Source organism: Glycine soja, chromosome 16 (genome assembly GCF_004193775.1).
Source record: "Glycine soja cultivar W05 chromosome 16, ASM419377v2, whole genome shotgun sequence".
In the NCBI taxonomy this organism is placed as follows: Eukaryota; Viridiplantae; Streptophyta; class Magnoliopsida; order Fabales; family Fabaceae; genus Glycine; species Glycine soja.
The window spans coordinates 30,295,559-30,312,989 of record NC_041017.1 but is presented as its reverse complement, the minus strand read 5'-3'; the positions used below and the strand labels follow the sequence as shown (position 1 = coordinate 30,312,989).

The following is a 17,431-nucleotide window of genomic DNA, read 5'->3' as shown; positions in this document are numbered from 1 at the left end:
AATGGATTGTACCTTGTATAGGCAAATTGTTGGGAGTCTCAGATTCATTTGTCATTCCAGACTACAAATCACTTTTAGTGTGGAGAGGCACACTAGACTTTGGTGTTCTATTTCCACATCATAAAGAGAAGGTTGAGCCACAACTTGTGGATTATTCAGACTCAGACTGAGGTGGAGATGTTCTTGTCAAAAAAAGCATAATGAGGCATGTTTTCTTGTTTGGAGGTGCTCCCATCTCCTGGTGCTCTAAAAAATAGGATGTTGTTGCACTCTCTACTTGTGAAGCAGAGTATATAGCTGCTTGTTCAGCAGCATGTCAAGCTTGTTGGTTGTCCTCATTACTAGAAGAATTGGGAGTAGTTACTACTGATGCTATAAAGTTACTGGTTGACAACAAGTCAGCAATTGACCTTGCTAAAAATCCAGTCTCTCCTGGTCACTCTAAGCACATTGAAACTAAGTTTCATTTCCTAAGAGATCAAGTAACTAAAAGAAAAATCAAGTTGGTTCTCTACAAGACAAAAATTCAGTTGGCAAATATCTTCACAAAAGCCTTGAAGATAGACAAATTCAAGGAGCTGAGAATGATGATGAATATTCTAGAGCTTTAGGATTGATTAAGTAATTCCAGCTCTGTTATTGTTTGTTGTTGGAGTATTACATTTTGAATCATCGGGGGTGTTAGGAATAATTCATAAATGTAATTAGGGGTTAATGAAATTGTGGATTGTTGAGTACATATAAATAAGTACTCTTATATTGTATAAATACAGAGTGGGTGGTTGAATAAACAAAGAGAATTAATTTTCCATTAAAGAAAAAGGCTCTATTATTCTTATGTTCTCTCATGCACCTGTGTACAACTTAGTGCAACAACTTTCTCATTTTCTCTCTTCACCTTTCTCTCTTCCTTGCTCCAACATCTTGTTCATCAAAGTAGGCTTGAACAGTAAAGTTTGACCATGCTTTATGGTTAAATCAAAGTAGTTGAGCAAGGCATACGATTTGGCGTTCATTTTCTTGAAAATCGATCTTCTTTTTTCTTCCACGACACATTAAAATTGACGTCCATTACGTTGAAAATGTTTATGTAATATTATTTTGTTTTAAAAGGGTGAAATTAAGGAGGGTAAAGAAAAAATTGATATATCACTCTGCATATATTGGACACCAAGCCGCGCCTAATGCTAACACTCACTTTAATCATAACGTTTTTTTTTTGTCTCTATCTCTCTTTTTTTTATATAATTTTTTTTTCTCTCTATGGATTTTGGTGATGACTATGATGTTAAAAAAAAGGTGGATGATGGTTGCCCATAATTTGGTGGGTGATATTTGTGCAATTATAGTATTCTATAATCACTACAATTTTTTGTGGAATTGGTCCAATTGGTAGGGATCAATAATGGATGAAGAGGGAGCCGATGGTGGTGGTGCCTTAGCCCAGAGTTCATTATACCTTTCAATGTCAAAATTGTGAAGTTTCATTAGGCGTTTTTGCTTGCTGCTGAAGCGGCTTTGGTAGAAGCCTTCAAAGCAAGGCTCTTTGGAGGTCCTAAGGAAGAACGCGTAGCCAGCCATGAAGTACATTGAGGTCACGTAGAAGCAAATTGGTTCCATCACGTCCCAAGATAGTTCCCAAAATGTGAGCCTCATGAATGCTGCTGTTTGCACCACGAGGAAGCCCAACCCAGCCCAAAGCTCACGTCGAACCATTGTGTTTGCTTTGTTGTCGATTGTTGCTTTTTCCTTCTCCAATTCTTCTAGTTCTTTTCTTACTGATTCATGCATCTTGGGTTCTGGCACAGTGAGAAGAGATTGAATGGTTTGTGCTACCTGTGTCACAAATTTGAGAGTTTGGGTAAAAATTTGCTCAATAAGTGAACATGTTTAGGATCAAAATTAATAGAGGAAAAAAAAAACTTAACATTACTCTTTCAACAAGGCCTATTTTTTATGAACATGAATTTCACGGGAGAAATGTGGAGAAAATAGGTTTTTGACCCGAAACGGTGTAGTAAATGTAGAGAATTCTTTTACGAGTTTCAATACTCTAGGAAATGGACCAGGGCATATTCGATTGAAGTGTTCCGAAAGATACGATAACTAATAATTGAAGTGGCATATTCCTTGTCACCCAAAAGATAATAGCCACTACCCAACCTTTTTGTTTAGTTCTCATATGTATCCTCTCTTGTAAGATAATTATGTTCGAGACTAAATTCTAACAAAGATCCTAACCGTGATTTATTGTGAGGAATTAGCATTTTGCTAAACCCAACTCACGCTGATTAACCACTAACTAACCCAAAAGTAATTTGTCTTTACGCTACAAGGACGATACTTGATGAACATAAAACAATATTTACAACTTCTGAACAAAAAAACCATATTTATAACCATTAAATCATATATAGTTGTCCTAAATTTTAATAATATTTTAATAATTCTTTTAAGAGTTTAATCATTATATATTAGTTTGTACTATCCTATAATAAAAAATGACTGTAATAAACTTAATTTTGATAATAGATTATTTTACACTTAATATATGACTTTTTTTTTCTTATTTTAATAGAGAACAAGACTTGTGATAATAATTAGAAAGTTAGAGTAAAAATTAAAATATTTAATGAGAATATTACGTGTTGCTCAATGATATATCTAAAGGGCAGAATTTATGCTAGAGTTGTAATTAAATTTTATCTCACTAATATGAAAATTACCAATGAGATTAGTATTGTACAAAAAAAAAAGGTTATGATAAGCATTAATATGATTAAATCAGTTTTTCAAAGACAAATGTAAGATTTGCGATCTCAGGAAAAATGGGTTGAAGATCATGACGTCTAAAGTTTGTCCTATCTCAAAAACTTTTATCAACTTGTTAAAAAATATCTAATAACATTTTAATTAAAGTATTATTTAATAATTTAAAGTGTTACTTTTGTATTGTCCTTTTTTCCTGATGATAGGTTGATTTGTTTGTCAACTTCCCAGATTTCTATGAAACGCTGCCTACCCACTTGCACCGTGAAATAAGCCGGACTTTCTTTCTCCACAATCCTCTGTTCACGTACTTATTGACACAAAAGACAATGAACCATGACAACACAAATCTTATACTTAAATACTTAATAGCATAATGCATATTATTTTTTATCCTAATGTAACCATAAGTTTGATTTTTATGTTATACTATTTTTTATGGAATAAATTGATTTGTATCACTGTAAACATCCCAAATTTCCTAAAGCTATGAAAATAGCTGCCTACCCACTTGCACCGCCAAAGCATTGCTTTCCAATCCCCATAATCCACCGTTCCTCCAAATATTATGATTAATAGGGACTTCTTTTCTTTTTTCTTTTTTACAGAGACTTAGAACTATACAAACTCAGATAATACTTAATAGCATTTTTATCACACAGTTAATACTTAATCTTCTGTAAGTATTTAGTTTTTATATTAACAAACTATTTTGTGTTTGAAAAATTTACAATGAAATCAAATGTTTTAAAACACGCTTTAAAAAATAATATTTTTAATATGTTTTCAAAAGAAAGTCCAAATTAAGGTTAATAACATAAAGCACATCTCAGAACAAAACCTCAAGCTGTGCAAAGGAAATTACTCTAGTATTCATCCTTATCATATATGAAGGTACTGAAAATGAGTTATTAAATAATTTATTATTATGAATTTTTTTATCAATATTTATTATCATTATTGATATTCAGGGAACCTATACCATATTATTATATAACCTACTAATAAATATTTTGTTTTGGTGTTCAACAATTATTTTTTTATTTCCTGTCCAGCAATTATTATTGCATTTATTCTTATAATTATTTAACATTTTTAAGATGACAATAGGAAAGACAAAATATTTAATTACTTTAATCATAAAATTAAATTATTGTTCTGACTTCATTTTATCCTGCCAGTCTGTCATCTCTTCCACCAAATTTTAATTTAAAAAATATAAAATAGAAAAGAAAAATATATCTCAGGAAAATATTTAAATAAGAGGTGCTGTAATTTATTTAAATAAAAACGGGCATCTACAAAATACTTTTAAAAATATAATGCATAATTAACTTTAATAATAAATATTAAATATTCAATAATAATAGTAATAATAATACTAAATATTTTTTTTGTATAAAAATGATTTTTTACTAAGGAGTTCTCAATCAATAAGCTAAAAATCCTCTCTTTGAAAGGGATTGGATGCCAATAAGATCAATTAGGCCAATTAGAAAATCTTCAAATCATAGTTTAGATATAAAATTATTTGAGTAATTTGTATCCAAATTATAAATTTTAGAGAATCCAAATAGAAAACCAAAACCGTGTTCTCTGTATCACAGAATAAAAGGGCAATTGTTTTTAAATAAATAAAAAAATCCCCAGGAGGATAAAAAGGGTGTGGGATGAAAGCACAAGAAGGGCTTTTTGGTTGCGGGTCGGTTAAAAAGCCCCGAAATTTACCATCTCAAACGTAGAGAATCCTTTTCACGTTTGCAAACAACAAACTTTCATTTTCCTGTCTGAAAAAACACAAAACAAACAAATCATCACAAAACCTTATCAGTCCTTGGCCTTCTCCAAAACAAACGCTCCCTAAACTTAAATTAAATTTAATTAAAATATATACGCCGTTCCCTAGAAAGCCAGACCAGACAGAAACCCAATGTTATTGGTCCGAATGTCACTAATCTTAGTCCACTAAAGTCTTAGATTCGAGAGATGAAAAAAAGAATCCTATTAAAAATATCACCAACCCAGACATTTCCATAAAGATTGGTCATTATCGTTCCCCATGAATATGTCGTTCCTATAATATTGTAAAAAAAAAAAAAAAACTAGTAAAAGAAATTAAATTTTTAAATAAATAAAAAAAGAGGAAAAGAAATTAACCTGTTCGGGTCTGAGGAACACGACGTCTCCGATGATGATAACCGACGCGGAATCGTCGAGGATCTTCGCAACGCTCATCGCTTGCTCCTGATCGGAGCAATTCTCGCTGCACATTCGAATGAACTCTGAATAACTTACGCAACTCTGCGGAACTTTTCTCAGCTTCGATTTCACCGTTTCGATTTGCACCGCTCTGATCACCTTCCTCACGTGTTCCGGCGCCACTAGTTGATCTGTCTCCGGCGGAGCGAGGCCGTCGAGCCGGATCCTGCTCTTCGAAATGTCCATTTCCCGGAGCCTCTGGAGGAGGCTGCCGGCCGGTGGTGGCGGACGGAGCTCCGGCGGGAACACGGCGGTCCTCTTGTGGAGGAACCTGCGGTTGTCTCCGGGGTCCGGAGCAATGTCGGCTTTTGTCGGGTTCGGAGAACGAACTTCGGAGGAGGAAATGCGGTAATTGGAGATTTTGGTGATGTTGAGAAGCCGCTGGGCTAGGGTTTTCTTAAACGCCATAATTGAATTGAATATAGAGAGAGAGAGGAGAAAATGGTGTCTTTTTTTGATGAATTGAAGTGAAAGAGGTGCTGGGGGAAGTTTATTTATAGGTGCCCCATAAGAACGGAAGGAACTCATTTTTTTTTTTTTTTTTTTTTTTCTGTTTTTGTGTATTATTTGGCATGTTGGAAATGACTGATCAAAAGATATAACGTTGGTGAAAAAAAAGACGCGATAAATTGGACGCGATATCGTCGGTGAGATTTTGAACAAGAGAAGAAGAATAATGTCAGAACCTGGAACTTACTAGTAGTATTTGTGACATCATCATGTGGTTGAGTTAGGAATGGGACGCGAGTATTCGGGGGCGATAAATTGAAATTGAACACGAGCAGTGAGTGGTGTACACGTGTTAGGATGAGGAGTGAAGACTAGGTCGATTGCGAATTTCAACCGTGAGATCGTTTTTTGAATTATAATAATAATAATATGAAATGGGTTAGCTTATGCCTTATGGGTTGGTTCGTGGTGGCTGGGTGAGGAATGAGGATGCTGACTGGGTTTGAGTCTGGAACTATAAAGCATGGACATTCCAGTCTCTTATTTCTTGTTGTGTTCGACATGTGTCCGTGTCAATATCCAATACTGACATGACATTCGTATTACGTTCTATATTTTGAACATTACAAATGTCTACATATCCGTGTTGTGTCCGATGTTCGTGTCAGTGTTTTATAGGTTTGGACATGATGCGCGAGCAAATTAACGAGACAAGGGATATATTATTAAAAAATGTTTCATAGAAGTTAGTGAAATATTTAAAATAAATAAAAATTTATGTATTATTACTCTATTTTATTTTTGGTAAAGAAAAAAGAAAGAGAGAGAGAGGATGGCATCTTCATCTGATCCAATAGAATGGGAAAGATAAAGAGGCAATAGCTAGGCATGGTTTACATGGGAGGGTGGAGGGTGGAGGGTGAGAAGGAGAGACCCGTAAACAATTAGCGGTTGCGTCCACGCAAACGTGTTGGGGTCTTACTTAGCTTAGGCCATGCTAATTAGTTGGTATTTGTTCACTTGTACGTGTAGCTGATTATTATTAATTATATTGCAGAATTCGGACTTCAGATATCTGGAGTTGGAGTTGTAGAGTGTTGCGTCAATTGAAAATCATGTAGTTTTAGCATGTTTCGTAAATGTTAAATTTTATATTTTTAATTTGTTTTGAAAATTAATAAAATTTCTACCCAACAAGCTCAACATCCCGATTATTAATCTTTGTAAACCTCTTCTGGTTTTTTGGGTTTAAGGACTCTTTATTCTTTAAGTTTGCTATTTGACCACATTATTTGATACATGATCGATATCCTTTGAGCTTAATATGTGATTACATCATTCGTTTATTTAAGTATTTTTACACATCTTCAGCTTGATGTCAGAGGTTTGTGTACTCTTCGAGCAAGGTATTCCACTGTGTTGTTCAATACAAGATCGACCATGAATCAACCTTACAATCTATGTCCCTTTATTTGTATCTTTTGCCTTGGTATGGGTTGAATATAGCCTAATTTCTCCTTAAAGTTATGGTTAGATTTGCACTTAGCTAGGAAATAATCAATGAATGCTCCAAAACCATCCACATAACACTTGGAGGGTCGAAATGAAGTTGAATCACGCCTAAGGAAACAAAACTCTAAAGGAAAAACTTAATAGACAAAACATATTTGAATACGTGGGTTGTGATCTCTCTGTTGATTGCTTATTTTTTTGGTTTCAATCCTGTAAAGAATGAAATTGTGGGTACTTGAGTTGTGACTATTTCCATATTTTGTTACCTTTGTGGTCAATGCTTGTTTTTATCATCAATGTATACAAAAAATGATCATGAAAACAAAAATGAAAAATGAAGCAAAGGTAGGTATAGCATTTTTGTAAAAAAATGATGTTTAGTTATGCTGTACAAAATTAGAAATCCATTGTGTTCAATTTATCTAAAGATGTGAGAAAAAGAAAAGTAGTGAATGAAATGTTGGATTGCATCATCCCTAAGGTGTGAATGATTTCAAAACTATCACTAGTTGTAAGTGTTTAGTGTTCTTTTAAGTTTTAGGTTTAGTTAGTTTAGATTTATTTTTGTTTGAGGATCAGCGCAACTCTGAATTTGGGGGGTTTTGATAAGTGTCATGTATGCCTACCTTTTTGGTACATATGTAATCACTTATCTTCTCATTTAAGGCTTTGATTTAATCCTTTTTAGGTTAACAATGCAAGTAATTAATCATTTTAGGTTTAATGTTATTGATCCTTTAAAATTTTACTAATTTTAATTATGTTTTGTCTAGACTACAAAGAAGAATTGAAACCCTCGTTGAAACTAGCATAAAGCTAAGCTCAATTCACATGTTAAAGATCAAGAATGTGTAGCACTTAGCATTGATTCTCCCATGCTTAGCACCAAACCTCTATATTATAGTGAATTTCTTATAGGGGATAAAACCGACTTTAATATAAATGATTTAACTCACTAAAATTTATAGATTCTTCCATAATGTACTTTTATTCATAAATTACCAATGACTTTTTCTTTGGTATTATCAAATGTCAAATTACTAATGATAGAATCCATCCTATTATACTCGAATGACTATGGATTTAGTCCACTATATTATTGAGGGTTTTTTGGGATTGTTGATAAAATTTATCAACAAAGTTTTTATAGAGGGATAAGTAATTGTTGGTAATTTGTTGATGAATTTAATATATGGTGAGTTATTTTGTTACAATAGGTAAGGTTATCAAATTAAGTGTACGGAGACTCGTAGGAGTCTCATAAACTTGACTTGTAAACTCATAAGAGTTTACTTTATATTCAAAAATATTAAAATACCTATAAAAACATAATAATTCTACCTATTTGTTTAAATAGTTATATTATATATTCTGTTTTATTTAATTATTATTATTATTTAGTTTATTATATTTTTATTGCTATTATTTTTAATATATTATATCATATATTATGCTTTAATTTTGTTTATTATTATTTTATTTAGTTATTTCATTTTAATATTATTAATATACTATTCTATTTAATTACTATATTTTTGTATATTTATACAGTATTATGTGTTATATATTTTATCTATGAAGTAATATTTATCATTTATAATTATTTATTTTATTCTTATCATGTACTAATTCTATTTAATTATACACTTTTTACTTATAAATAGTGAGCCAATTTTGAATAAAGTCCAATAATCCCATACCCATTGACTTGAACAACCCTAAATTTTGTTTCTCTTTCATGCATTAGTCTTCAATCACCTTCCTCCTCCTCCTTCTTCTCTCATAAAAAGAAATGACGTCCCCTTCAAATGGATCCACAATGTAGATAAGGAATGTAGTTTGCAGTTGAGGTATCAAAAAACCCCTATCAGATTGAAGAAATAAGCAATTTAGATCAAAGGTTAAAATAAAAAGAGGCACGAGTGCAAAATATATCGAAGGAGGCATAACCATAAATGTACAAAATACAACCCAAATGATGTACTCTTTGGATAAAAAAATTGAATGAGTAAACCCATCAATTCGATCCCAAACTCATGAGTCAGTTTGAGTTTGCTTGACTCAATCCGAATTTGATTCCAAATTAACCCGCACCTGACATCTAGACTTATAAACTTAAATGAGTAAATGAGTTAACTTGTGAGTTTATAACTATGACAATAAGATTTTTGTTCATTATAATAATGAGAATTTTTATATTAAAATATTAAATCTTCGCGTAATAATTTATAACTACAAAATCTTAGTGTGGTTCTTACTCTTACCGCATTTTTTTAAGTGTTGATATTTTAAATTATGTTACAGACATCCATGTGTAATAGGTAGAGTGAAATATATAGAGTACAAAATTAATTGGATAGACGTAAAGACTCCTTTAGAAATATAACAATAGAAATGATCTAGATAGTAGTAGATCTAGAAGATAAAATCTTGAAACAAGTTATTTAAGATGAAAGGTAATGGCTAACAATAATCTAGCTATTTGATCACTTCCACAAAATCTAGAAAAAAAACTATACTATTTTGATATGTATAACATCTTAACCTCTTAGCTCTTTGACATGATCCTACTACTGAATAAGATCAAAATCTGTCAAGCTATTTGCCAAAAACTGCATTCAGTAACATTTCAAAAGAAATTTATTTATTTCATTCTTCCTTACGATAGTAATATTGATTGCCTTTCAGTAACTCAAAATATATCTTCATCGGGATATATGTTGAGCTCATCACTCGCATTAAAATCTTTCACATATTTGAGAAGCAATAAAGGTGATATGAATGGCTAAAACTCTTGGCATATGTTCGAATAGAGAAAATTATCGGATGGAGAATTCACCTTGATATTGCTAGTTATGATTATAGCCAATAAAATAAACAGATCGACAATCTCCGCAGGGTAGGGAATTCATGTGAATGATCGACCTTGTTTATTGAGTATATATGTCTCTTTCCTTCATCATATTTCAATAAACAAAATCAGGTAAGAAGCATACATGAAAGTGACTTGACAAAGTAATTATGCATAAAAATGAAAAACCCACGAAATTGCATGCATATTAGCTACGTATAATACATAGAAAATCATCAACTGCATAATTCAAACTCGCCATGTTAATTTAACACAAGTTATTTTTATTTTCTTAAATTCTCAAATAATTCAGAATTTAAGAAAATAAAAATAACTTGTGTTAAATTAACATGTTAAGCTTGTAACTTGTTTCTGTAAAAAAGAAGAAGAAGAAGCTTGTAACTTGTAAGAAAGTATCTCAAAGATGAGAAATGTATGCAGGTATGACAACCGATGAGTGTAGAAATTAAATCAGTTCGAGTATTGATGTTGGAGTTTTCAGCAACAAAATGGATCAATTATTTTCCACCCACAAGTTTAATGAAATAATTTAATTTTGATATTATTAATTTGGCTTAATTATGTTTTTGTCTCTTAAATTAGGGGTTTGTTTCTTTTAAAATATTTAAAGTTCAATATTCTGACCTATGCAAAGATTTTTGTCTCCATTTTTTTTATATCTTTTAGTTCCTCAAATACAAAAATTTATCTTTTAGTCCTTCTCTTTAAATAAATTTTTGTATTTGTCAGTTGCTCAAATCCAGTCAATTGCCAAAGGACTAAAACAACATTTTATTAATTTAAAAATTAAAAAATACAAATTTTAGTTGAAGGACTAAAAATAGCATATTCCTAATTTGAGATACTAAAGACATAATTAAGATTATTAATTTCATACTATTAACTAATTAAAAATTATTTTAAAATTATTATTATAAAAATAATAATAATTAAGTATAATATATAACAATTCATAATTAAATAATAATATAAAATGTTTTTACACTACAAAATTATTTCAATTAAATTTAGTTACTAACAGTATAAATATAGTTTATATTAACTATTTCAATCATAATTGTTATATTTTAAATGTTATTTATGCTGTTATAGAATATTTTTTTAAAGCAAAACATATGTATTAAAATTAGCAAAGGTAAGTCAAAAGTAGAGACCTAACCAAAGCAAATTATAAAATCATAATTATTGTATGAAAAATTTTATTTTAAATAGAATCTATTTTAAATGACATTTAAAATGATTAATTTCACATTATTTAATGGTATTATAATTTAAAAAATTGCGTATTAATTAATCGTGTAAAATAATTTTATATTATTAGTAAATTATCAATCATTATAGTAAGTTTATTTACTCTTATAAATAATTACTGAAAAATCATACCAATTATAAATTATAATTGGATGACAGCTGATAAACTCTTTCCAAAATTACATTAATAATATATGAAATACTCGTTTATTTTTACTTTACACATTTTTATTCCTCCTATTGCATGTTTTCCAACCATTTCTAATATTGATTGCGTTTTTTTTCCTTTTCTTATCTTTCCCTTTAATCTTCTCTTCCCGAAGGGTGACTGGATACACCCTAAAAAGAAAAATAAAAGATAATTTTTCTTTCTATCATGTACAATTCACCGTGTAACACATGCGCGGCGAAAGTAAAAAATAGGACGGTACGAAAACAAAATGTCAAAAATATATACGACACCTTTATGTTTTACTAAATGAAAAAAAGAATGGAAAAATTCTACTATTAATTCTTGTTGAAGTTGGTGATATTTTTTGCTGCACGAGTCTTCTTCTAATTTTAATTTTTTTTAAAAGGCAAAAATAAAACTAATGCAAAGACAATGAACCGAACGAGTCTATCAATAACAGCGGACACAGACCTTAGTGGTGACTATTCTCATAACTAATGCATATTGTTCACTCCCCAATCATTGCCATAAAGAGAAAACACTTAGTAGCTTTTATCAGTTTTATGTATGGAAGGAAAATAAAGATTTCGTTGATTAGCAATCGGACAAATTAAATTTGTACGAAGGTCGATTTAGTCATCAGAAAGTTAGATTAGCGAATTTAGTGTTTCATTATGGGCGGGAAGAAAGTTTAATTTGTAAGATTGATATATGTACCCTGTGACTATTGAGGAAGACCAGAATCTAATTGTTGGGTTGATGAAATTTGTCAAAATAATGAAGCAGATGAAGTACAAGTGTACTGTTTTGTAATTTTGTTTCTTTTTTCTAGATAACAAGTATTATTTATTGAAAATAATTTTATTCCACTCGGATTAGATTATTATAACCAATGAAATTATTTTTTTAAATATTTAATGTAATTGTATATTTAAAATTTAAATAGATTAAGTTGGCATAATTCAACATAAGTTGATACACACGATTGTTTCATCATATTTCAAGACAGATATTGAAAGAAAAGTTCATGGAATCGAAACCTTGCTTGCATCACATGATGGGTTATTAGTTTCTATGGGACCATGATCAACACCAAAAAACTGAAAAAAGTGAAGCCGATATGGGAACGTAAGGAACCTATAGGGAAATTAAAGATAGAACAGGAACTTGCCATGCATATCTTAAAATGCTGCACCAATATTTGTGACCGTACATTTTTTTTTCTTCTTTTTTGATAACTAATACACTATAGTTCTATAGCATATATTCTGTATCATTATCGTCCTCTGATTACAGCATGTTGGAATATTAGTTTTATCATCTCTACGGTTGTTGAGGGATTTAATTATCCGCTGTCATTCAAGGTTTGTTTGTAATATTCTCTCAAATATGAATTATTTATTGGGCCTGTGCTAGGCAAGGGGAAGAGTGTTGTACTTGACTCCTAGCTAGTTGCATTGTCCCATGTATTTTACTTCTATTGAAGATTGTGGCTTAAAACTTTGAACAGTTCCTTTTAATAAAATTCAAGTTATATACATGCAATGGCACCTCAATTACATTTATTTACACAGTGAAACAAGACCATGATAAATGTTGGCAATAATAAATGCTTTTTGTACATGTAATAATAGATGCTTTGCCAGTAGGGAAAGAGAGACCAACCAGTTGGCTTGCAATCAGTAGGGCGTTGACATTGATGCAGGAACTTATCGCTAGTAATTCACCTTCATCCATGTGTTATTTGTTCTTAAAATAAGAGGCATTGGGCGACTCTATGCAGCCATAGCCATCACAAAAGTTGATTTTTTTTAAATAATTGTTTTTTCAGTAAATCATAGTCGTCCTTGTATTTAAATTACATTATCATTTCCTATTGATCATTGGATTGAAAATTAAGATAAAAATAGAGTAAGGTATGATATATATATATATATATATATATATATATATATATATATATATATATATATATATATATATATAATATGTGATAAATTTTCATATTACTAAATATTTGATGTGTGCTAAATACTCTCTTAAATAATACATGTTTTCCTATGGATTAAATAACATCAGAATATGCGATAATATATGTGTGTGACAATATGTTTCTAACAGATAAAAGATTAGAAATATATATTTTTAAATTAATTCATAATATGTTTCCAAACTTTTATCTTTTAAAATAATATGAAAAATTATCTTCAATATTCCTTCTTGAATTATATACATTATTTCATTTTTAAATTTTAAAATTTATATAAAAATCAAATCAAAGATTAATGACACACAATTAACATTAAATATTTTATAAAAGATTATAATATAATTATAACATATTTTAAACTTGATATTTTTTTATCAAAATATAATATTTATAAATTCTATTACTTTTAATAAATATTTTAAAACAATGTTTGAATAATATTTGTTTTTTTATTAATAATATATTTCAAATTTACACTAGAGTAACTCAAGTCCCTTTTCAGGATACACTAGACTAACTAAACAGGATAAGCTGAACATAATAAGAAAAACTACCTACAAAAATATTTTTTTATTAAAATAAATGTAAATGTGGCAGATATTTAAATACGAAGACATAAAATGTAATTTAAATACGTATCAAGATATAAAGGAATATATAATTCATTCCTTTTTATTGTTGAAATGTATGTTTGGTCTCCTAATTAAGATGTTCTACTTGTTCTAATTTCTTTTCTAGTTTATAGTTTGACATCCTTGGGAGATAGCTTTGCCAGGTGTTAGGTAATGACGTGACGTGAGTACATGCATTAATTATACAAGGAAATATTGAAAACAAGGTATTGTACTACATGCATGATCTGATTTAAACAAATGATCTTAAGCTATTGATTAATGCAGGAAATGATACTTTTTTTTAATTAGCAGAAAACACGTAAATCTCCAACACACGCACTAAAATTAAAAAATTTAAGAAAATCTATACATAGACAACGAAAAAAAAAATAAAAAAGTGTTGTATATGCAAGAATTTGTTAATTCATTTTCTTCATAATAAGAATTATTTTTAGTTATTTTCCTTCGACACATTCAAAATAGGAGTTGTAGATCAATCAGCCAGATCTGAATGATGAAGCCTCTCTTTTAGACGGGCTGCATAACGTGAAACATTAGGTTAGGTTATTATAGATGTATAATATATCTGTAAGAAGAAATTACATTTGTTTTTGTACAAGAGAAAGAGAGATAGGATTAAGAGAGAGAGATGAGACAATGTTATATGTCTTCCGAAAAAAACTGAGATAATGTTAATATGTTATATGAATAATATAATTCATTAGTGGTTATCTTAATGGCATTCGTCATTTCATCTATTAAGTGTTCATCTATTTTAAAGTTAAGTACAAATGATTTTGATAAAATTACGTAATGGCATTCGTCATTTCATCTATTTTGTGTTTATCTATTTTAATTATTGAACGTAACTAAGATGTATACTTATATTTAGTGTCCCAATAATTTGAAAAGTATTGATATTCTTAATTTTTAAACCAATCAAATTATATATCATATTCTCATTAATAGTTTTTTTTTTTAAATTAGTCCTTGATTATTATTTTTAAAATTTTTAAAATTGTAACTTTTTTTAATTAGAAAATATGATTAAAGATAACTTTAGAAGTCTAAATACTAATTTTTTAATTATTTTCAACATTTTTTATAAAACATATGCTTAAAAAAACAACAATAAAAAAATTTAAACCCTAAAACTTAAATCCCAAAATATTTTTTTTATAAAAAGTGTTAAAAGTAATTAAGAAGATTTTAGGGTTCAGGCTTCTAAAATTATCTTTAATCATATTTTTTAATTTAAAAAAATAAAATTTTAAAATTTTAAAAATAATAATCATGGACTAATTTGAAAAAACAAAAAATAATTAATGAAGAAATGACATGTTAAAAAACTAATAGTATCAAAATCCCTAAAATTATTAGCGACACCATAATATCTCTCTGATTTTAATCACAATTTTTTCAGTAGAACTTATTTACGGTGAGAGGAATTGATTCCAAGGTAAAACAATAAATGAGGTTGTTTCTAAAAGAAAAACAATATATGAAGTCCCAGTTGGAAAAATAAATAATATTAATTAGTACAATCAAAATGTAATATTAAATAAGTTAATTGATTAAACAAAAGTGATTAATATGTTAAACTTAAAGTTAATTTGTGGTAGTATCGGAGTTTAATTCTTCATAATTTTGTATTATATTTTATTTGTCTTCCGTCGAACTTAGGATTTTTTTCATGATAAACGGAAGTGTTAAAGAAAAAAAATAATAGTGAATGTTTTTCCCAAAGAACGAAGCAGCTTATCAATACTTCCACACATTCATTTTTCACGTGTAATGAAATGAAATATGGGGATGGAGGATAAAACGTACTTGTCAACATGCAAATTGATTAATTTTTTACATTCGTTCCATGTGTCTTACGTTTTTCTCGCAGCAAATCCATTTTCAACCAAAATAAGATTGGTCCCCCTCCCTCCTATAACATTTTAATATAGGATTATGAACGCGTATTTGACTATTAGCGTTACAGAATACTATAAGGACTTAAAATCATTAATTAAATAATTTGTTATAATAGTCTGTTAGCGTTACGGAACGCGTATTTGTCAATCAATAACTACGATTTTAAAATTTATTCTCTAAATAAATCGTTAAAATAACACACGCTGACATGCATGCCTTTGTTATGTCAATTGCTTTGCACTCCATGCAGCTCCATTTGGTGTTAACTTCACCACGTACATAATCGACGGGTTCAGACATATTCACATATATAGTTGAGAGAAAGAGGAAGAGGAATTTAGGAAGGTACGAAAGAAATTCCCAAGGAGTAATGGTTCTAATCTATGCACCACAATGGTTGGTATAAGTGATAGTCATTTATATCTCTTAATCAATTTAAAATTTAAATCCTAAGTTTGAATATGAAATAAATTGGTATTGAATAGAAAATACCCATATAGAAGTATGACACAACCATGTGCTATAAAAGGATTAAGGTGTGAAAGATGTCAGGCTCTAATATCTAAATTCAATGTCCTAAGAGATTGATGTAGAGCTCAAAATAAAAAATCACTTGAAGAATGTATCCTTTTTGAATTAATTAAGATTTAGTAAAAAAATTAAGAATATTAATATATTATGTTTTTCCTTTTTAATAAAGATATCATATATATCTTTATCATATTTATAGCATTAATTTAGGAATATATAAAAATATATTAATTAGTGATATTAGGATTTATCTTTTCTTTTCTTATAGATTCATATAATAGACCTATGTAGAAGAAGATTATTATTGAAATAAAGCTGAGGTTTTATCATTTTCTCAACCCTTGATATTCTATTGAATCAACAAATAATTGAATCTTATCTCAATCTCTTGGCATTCTTACAAATCAACCAGTTAACCTTGGTATTCTTATGAATTAATATCTTTGGGCACAATGTCACCAAGGAGATGTGCTACTCATGCTAACTTGGAGAACATAATTCAATGGATCGAGATCACACGGTTGCAATTGAAGGTGGCCCACTTGACACAACAATTGGGTGCTCTTCAACCACAACCACTACACCATGTTTGTCTAGTCTTGGACAATGATCCTCCAATCTAGGATGACGACAATCATCTAGTCATGGATGATAATGATTTTGACATTGACAAATATCCCTTTGACGTTCTCCCTCAATCAGATTGTTATTGGGAAGTCGAATTTGAGGTTGATATTTCGGGCTTTGATATCAACATTGAACCTATTTACAACATTGATGTTGAGGTTGATGATGTTAATAAATAACTCGATGATCATTGTTGGGAAGTGGGATTCAAGGTCGATATGCTTGGTTTTGATGTCGATATTGGACTTATTATTGCCACTAATGATGACATTGTTATGGATGTTAATGAAGAACCTATACGGGTTAATGGGAGTTCGATGTTAATGCTTCATTGTGCCTTTATTAGCCCTTATTCTCCATAAGATGGTTTGCATCACACTGGTATTTTCACCCATGCACGACTATAGATTCGAGGATGAATCTTTTCGACGAAGGAGATTATGACGTAGACGTGTGATACA

At 29.7% G+C, this 17,431-nt stretch overlaps 1 protein-coding gene across 1 annotated transcript; it reads right to left on the bottom strand.

The window, feature by feature from the left end:
• Positions 1-785: 785 nt before the first annotated feature.
• LOC114389381 (calcium uniporter protein 2, mitochondrial-like) lies at positions 786-5,570 on the bottom strand. Its single transcript, XM_028350044.1, has 2 exons — positions 4,927-5,570; positions 786-1,836 (listed from the first exon to the last, which is right to left on the bottom strand). The coding sequence occupies exons 1-2, from the start codon at positions 5,554-5,556 to the stop codon at positions 1,363-1,365; spliced, it is 1,104 nt and encodes a 367-aa protein (XP_028205845.1). The 5' UTR covers positions 5,557-5,570; the 3' UTR covers positions 786-1,362.
• Positions 5,571-17,431: the final 11,861 nt, after the last annotated feature.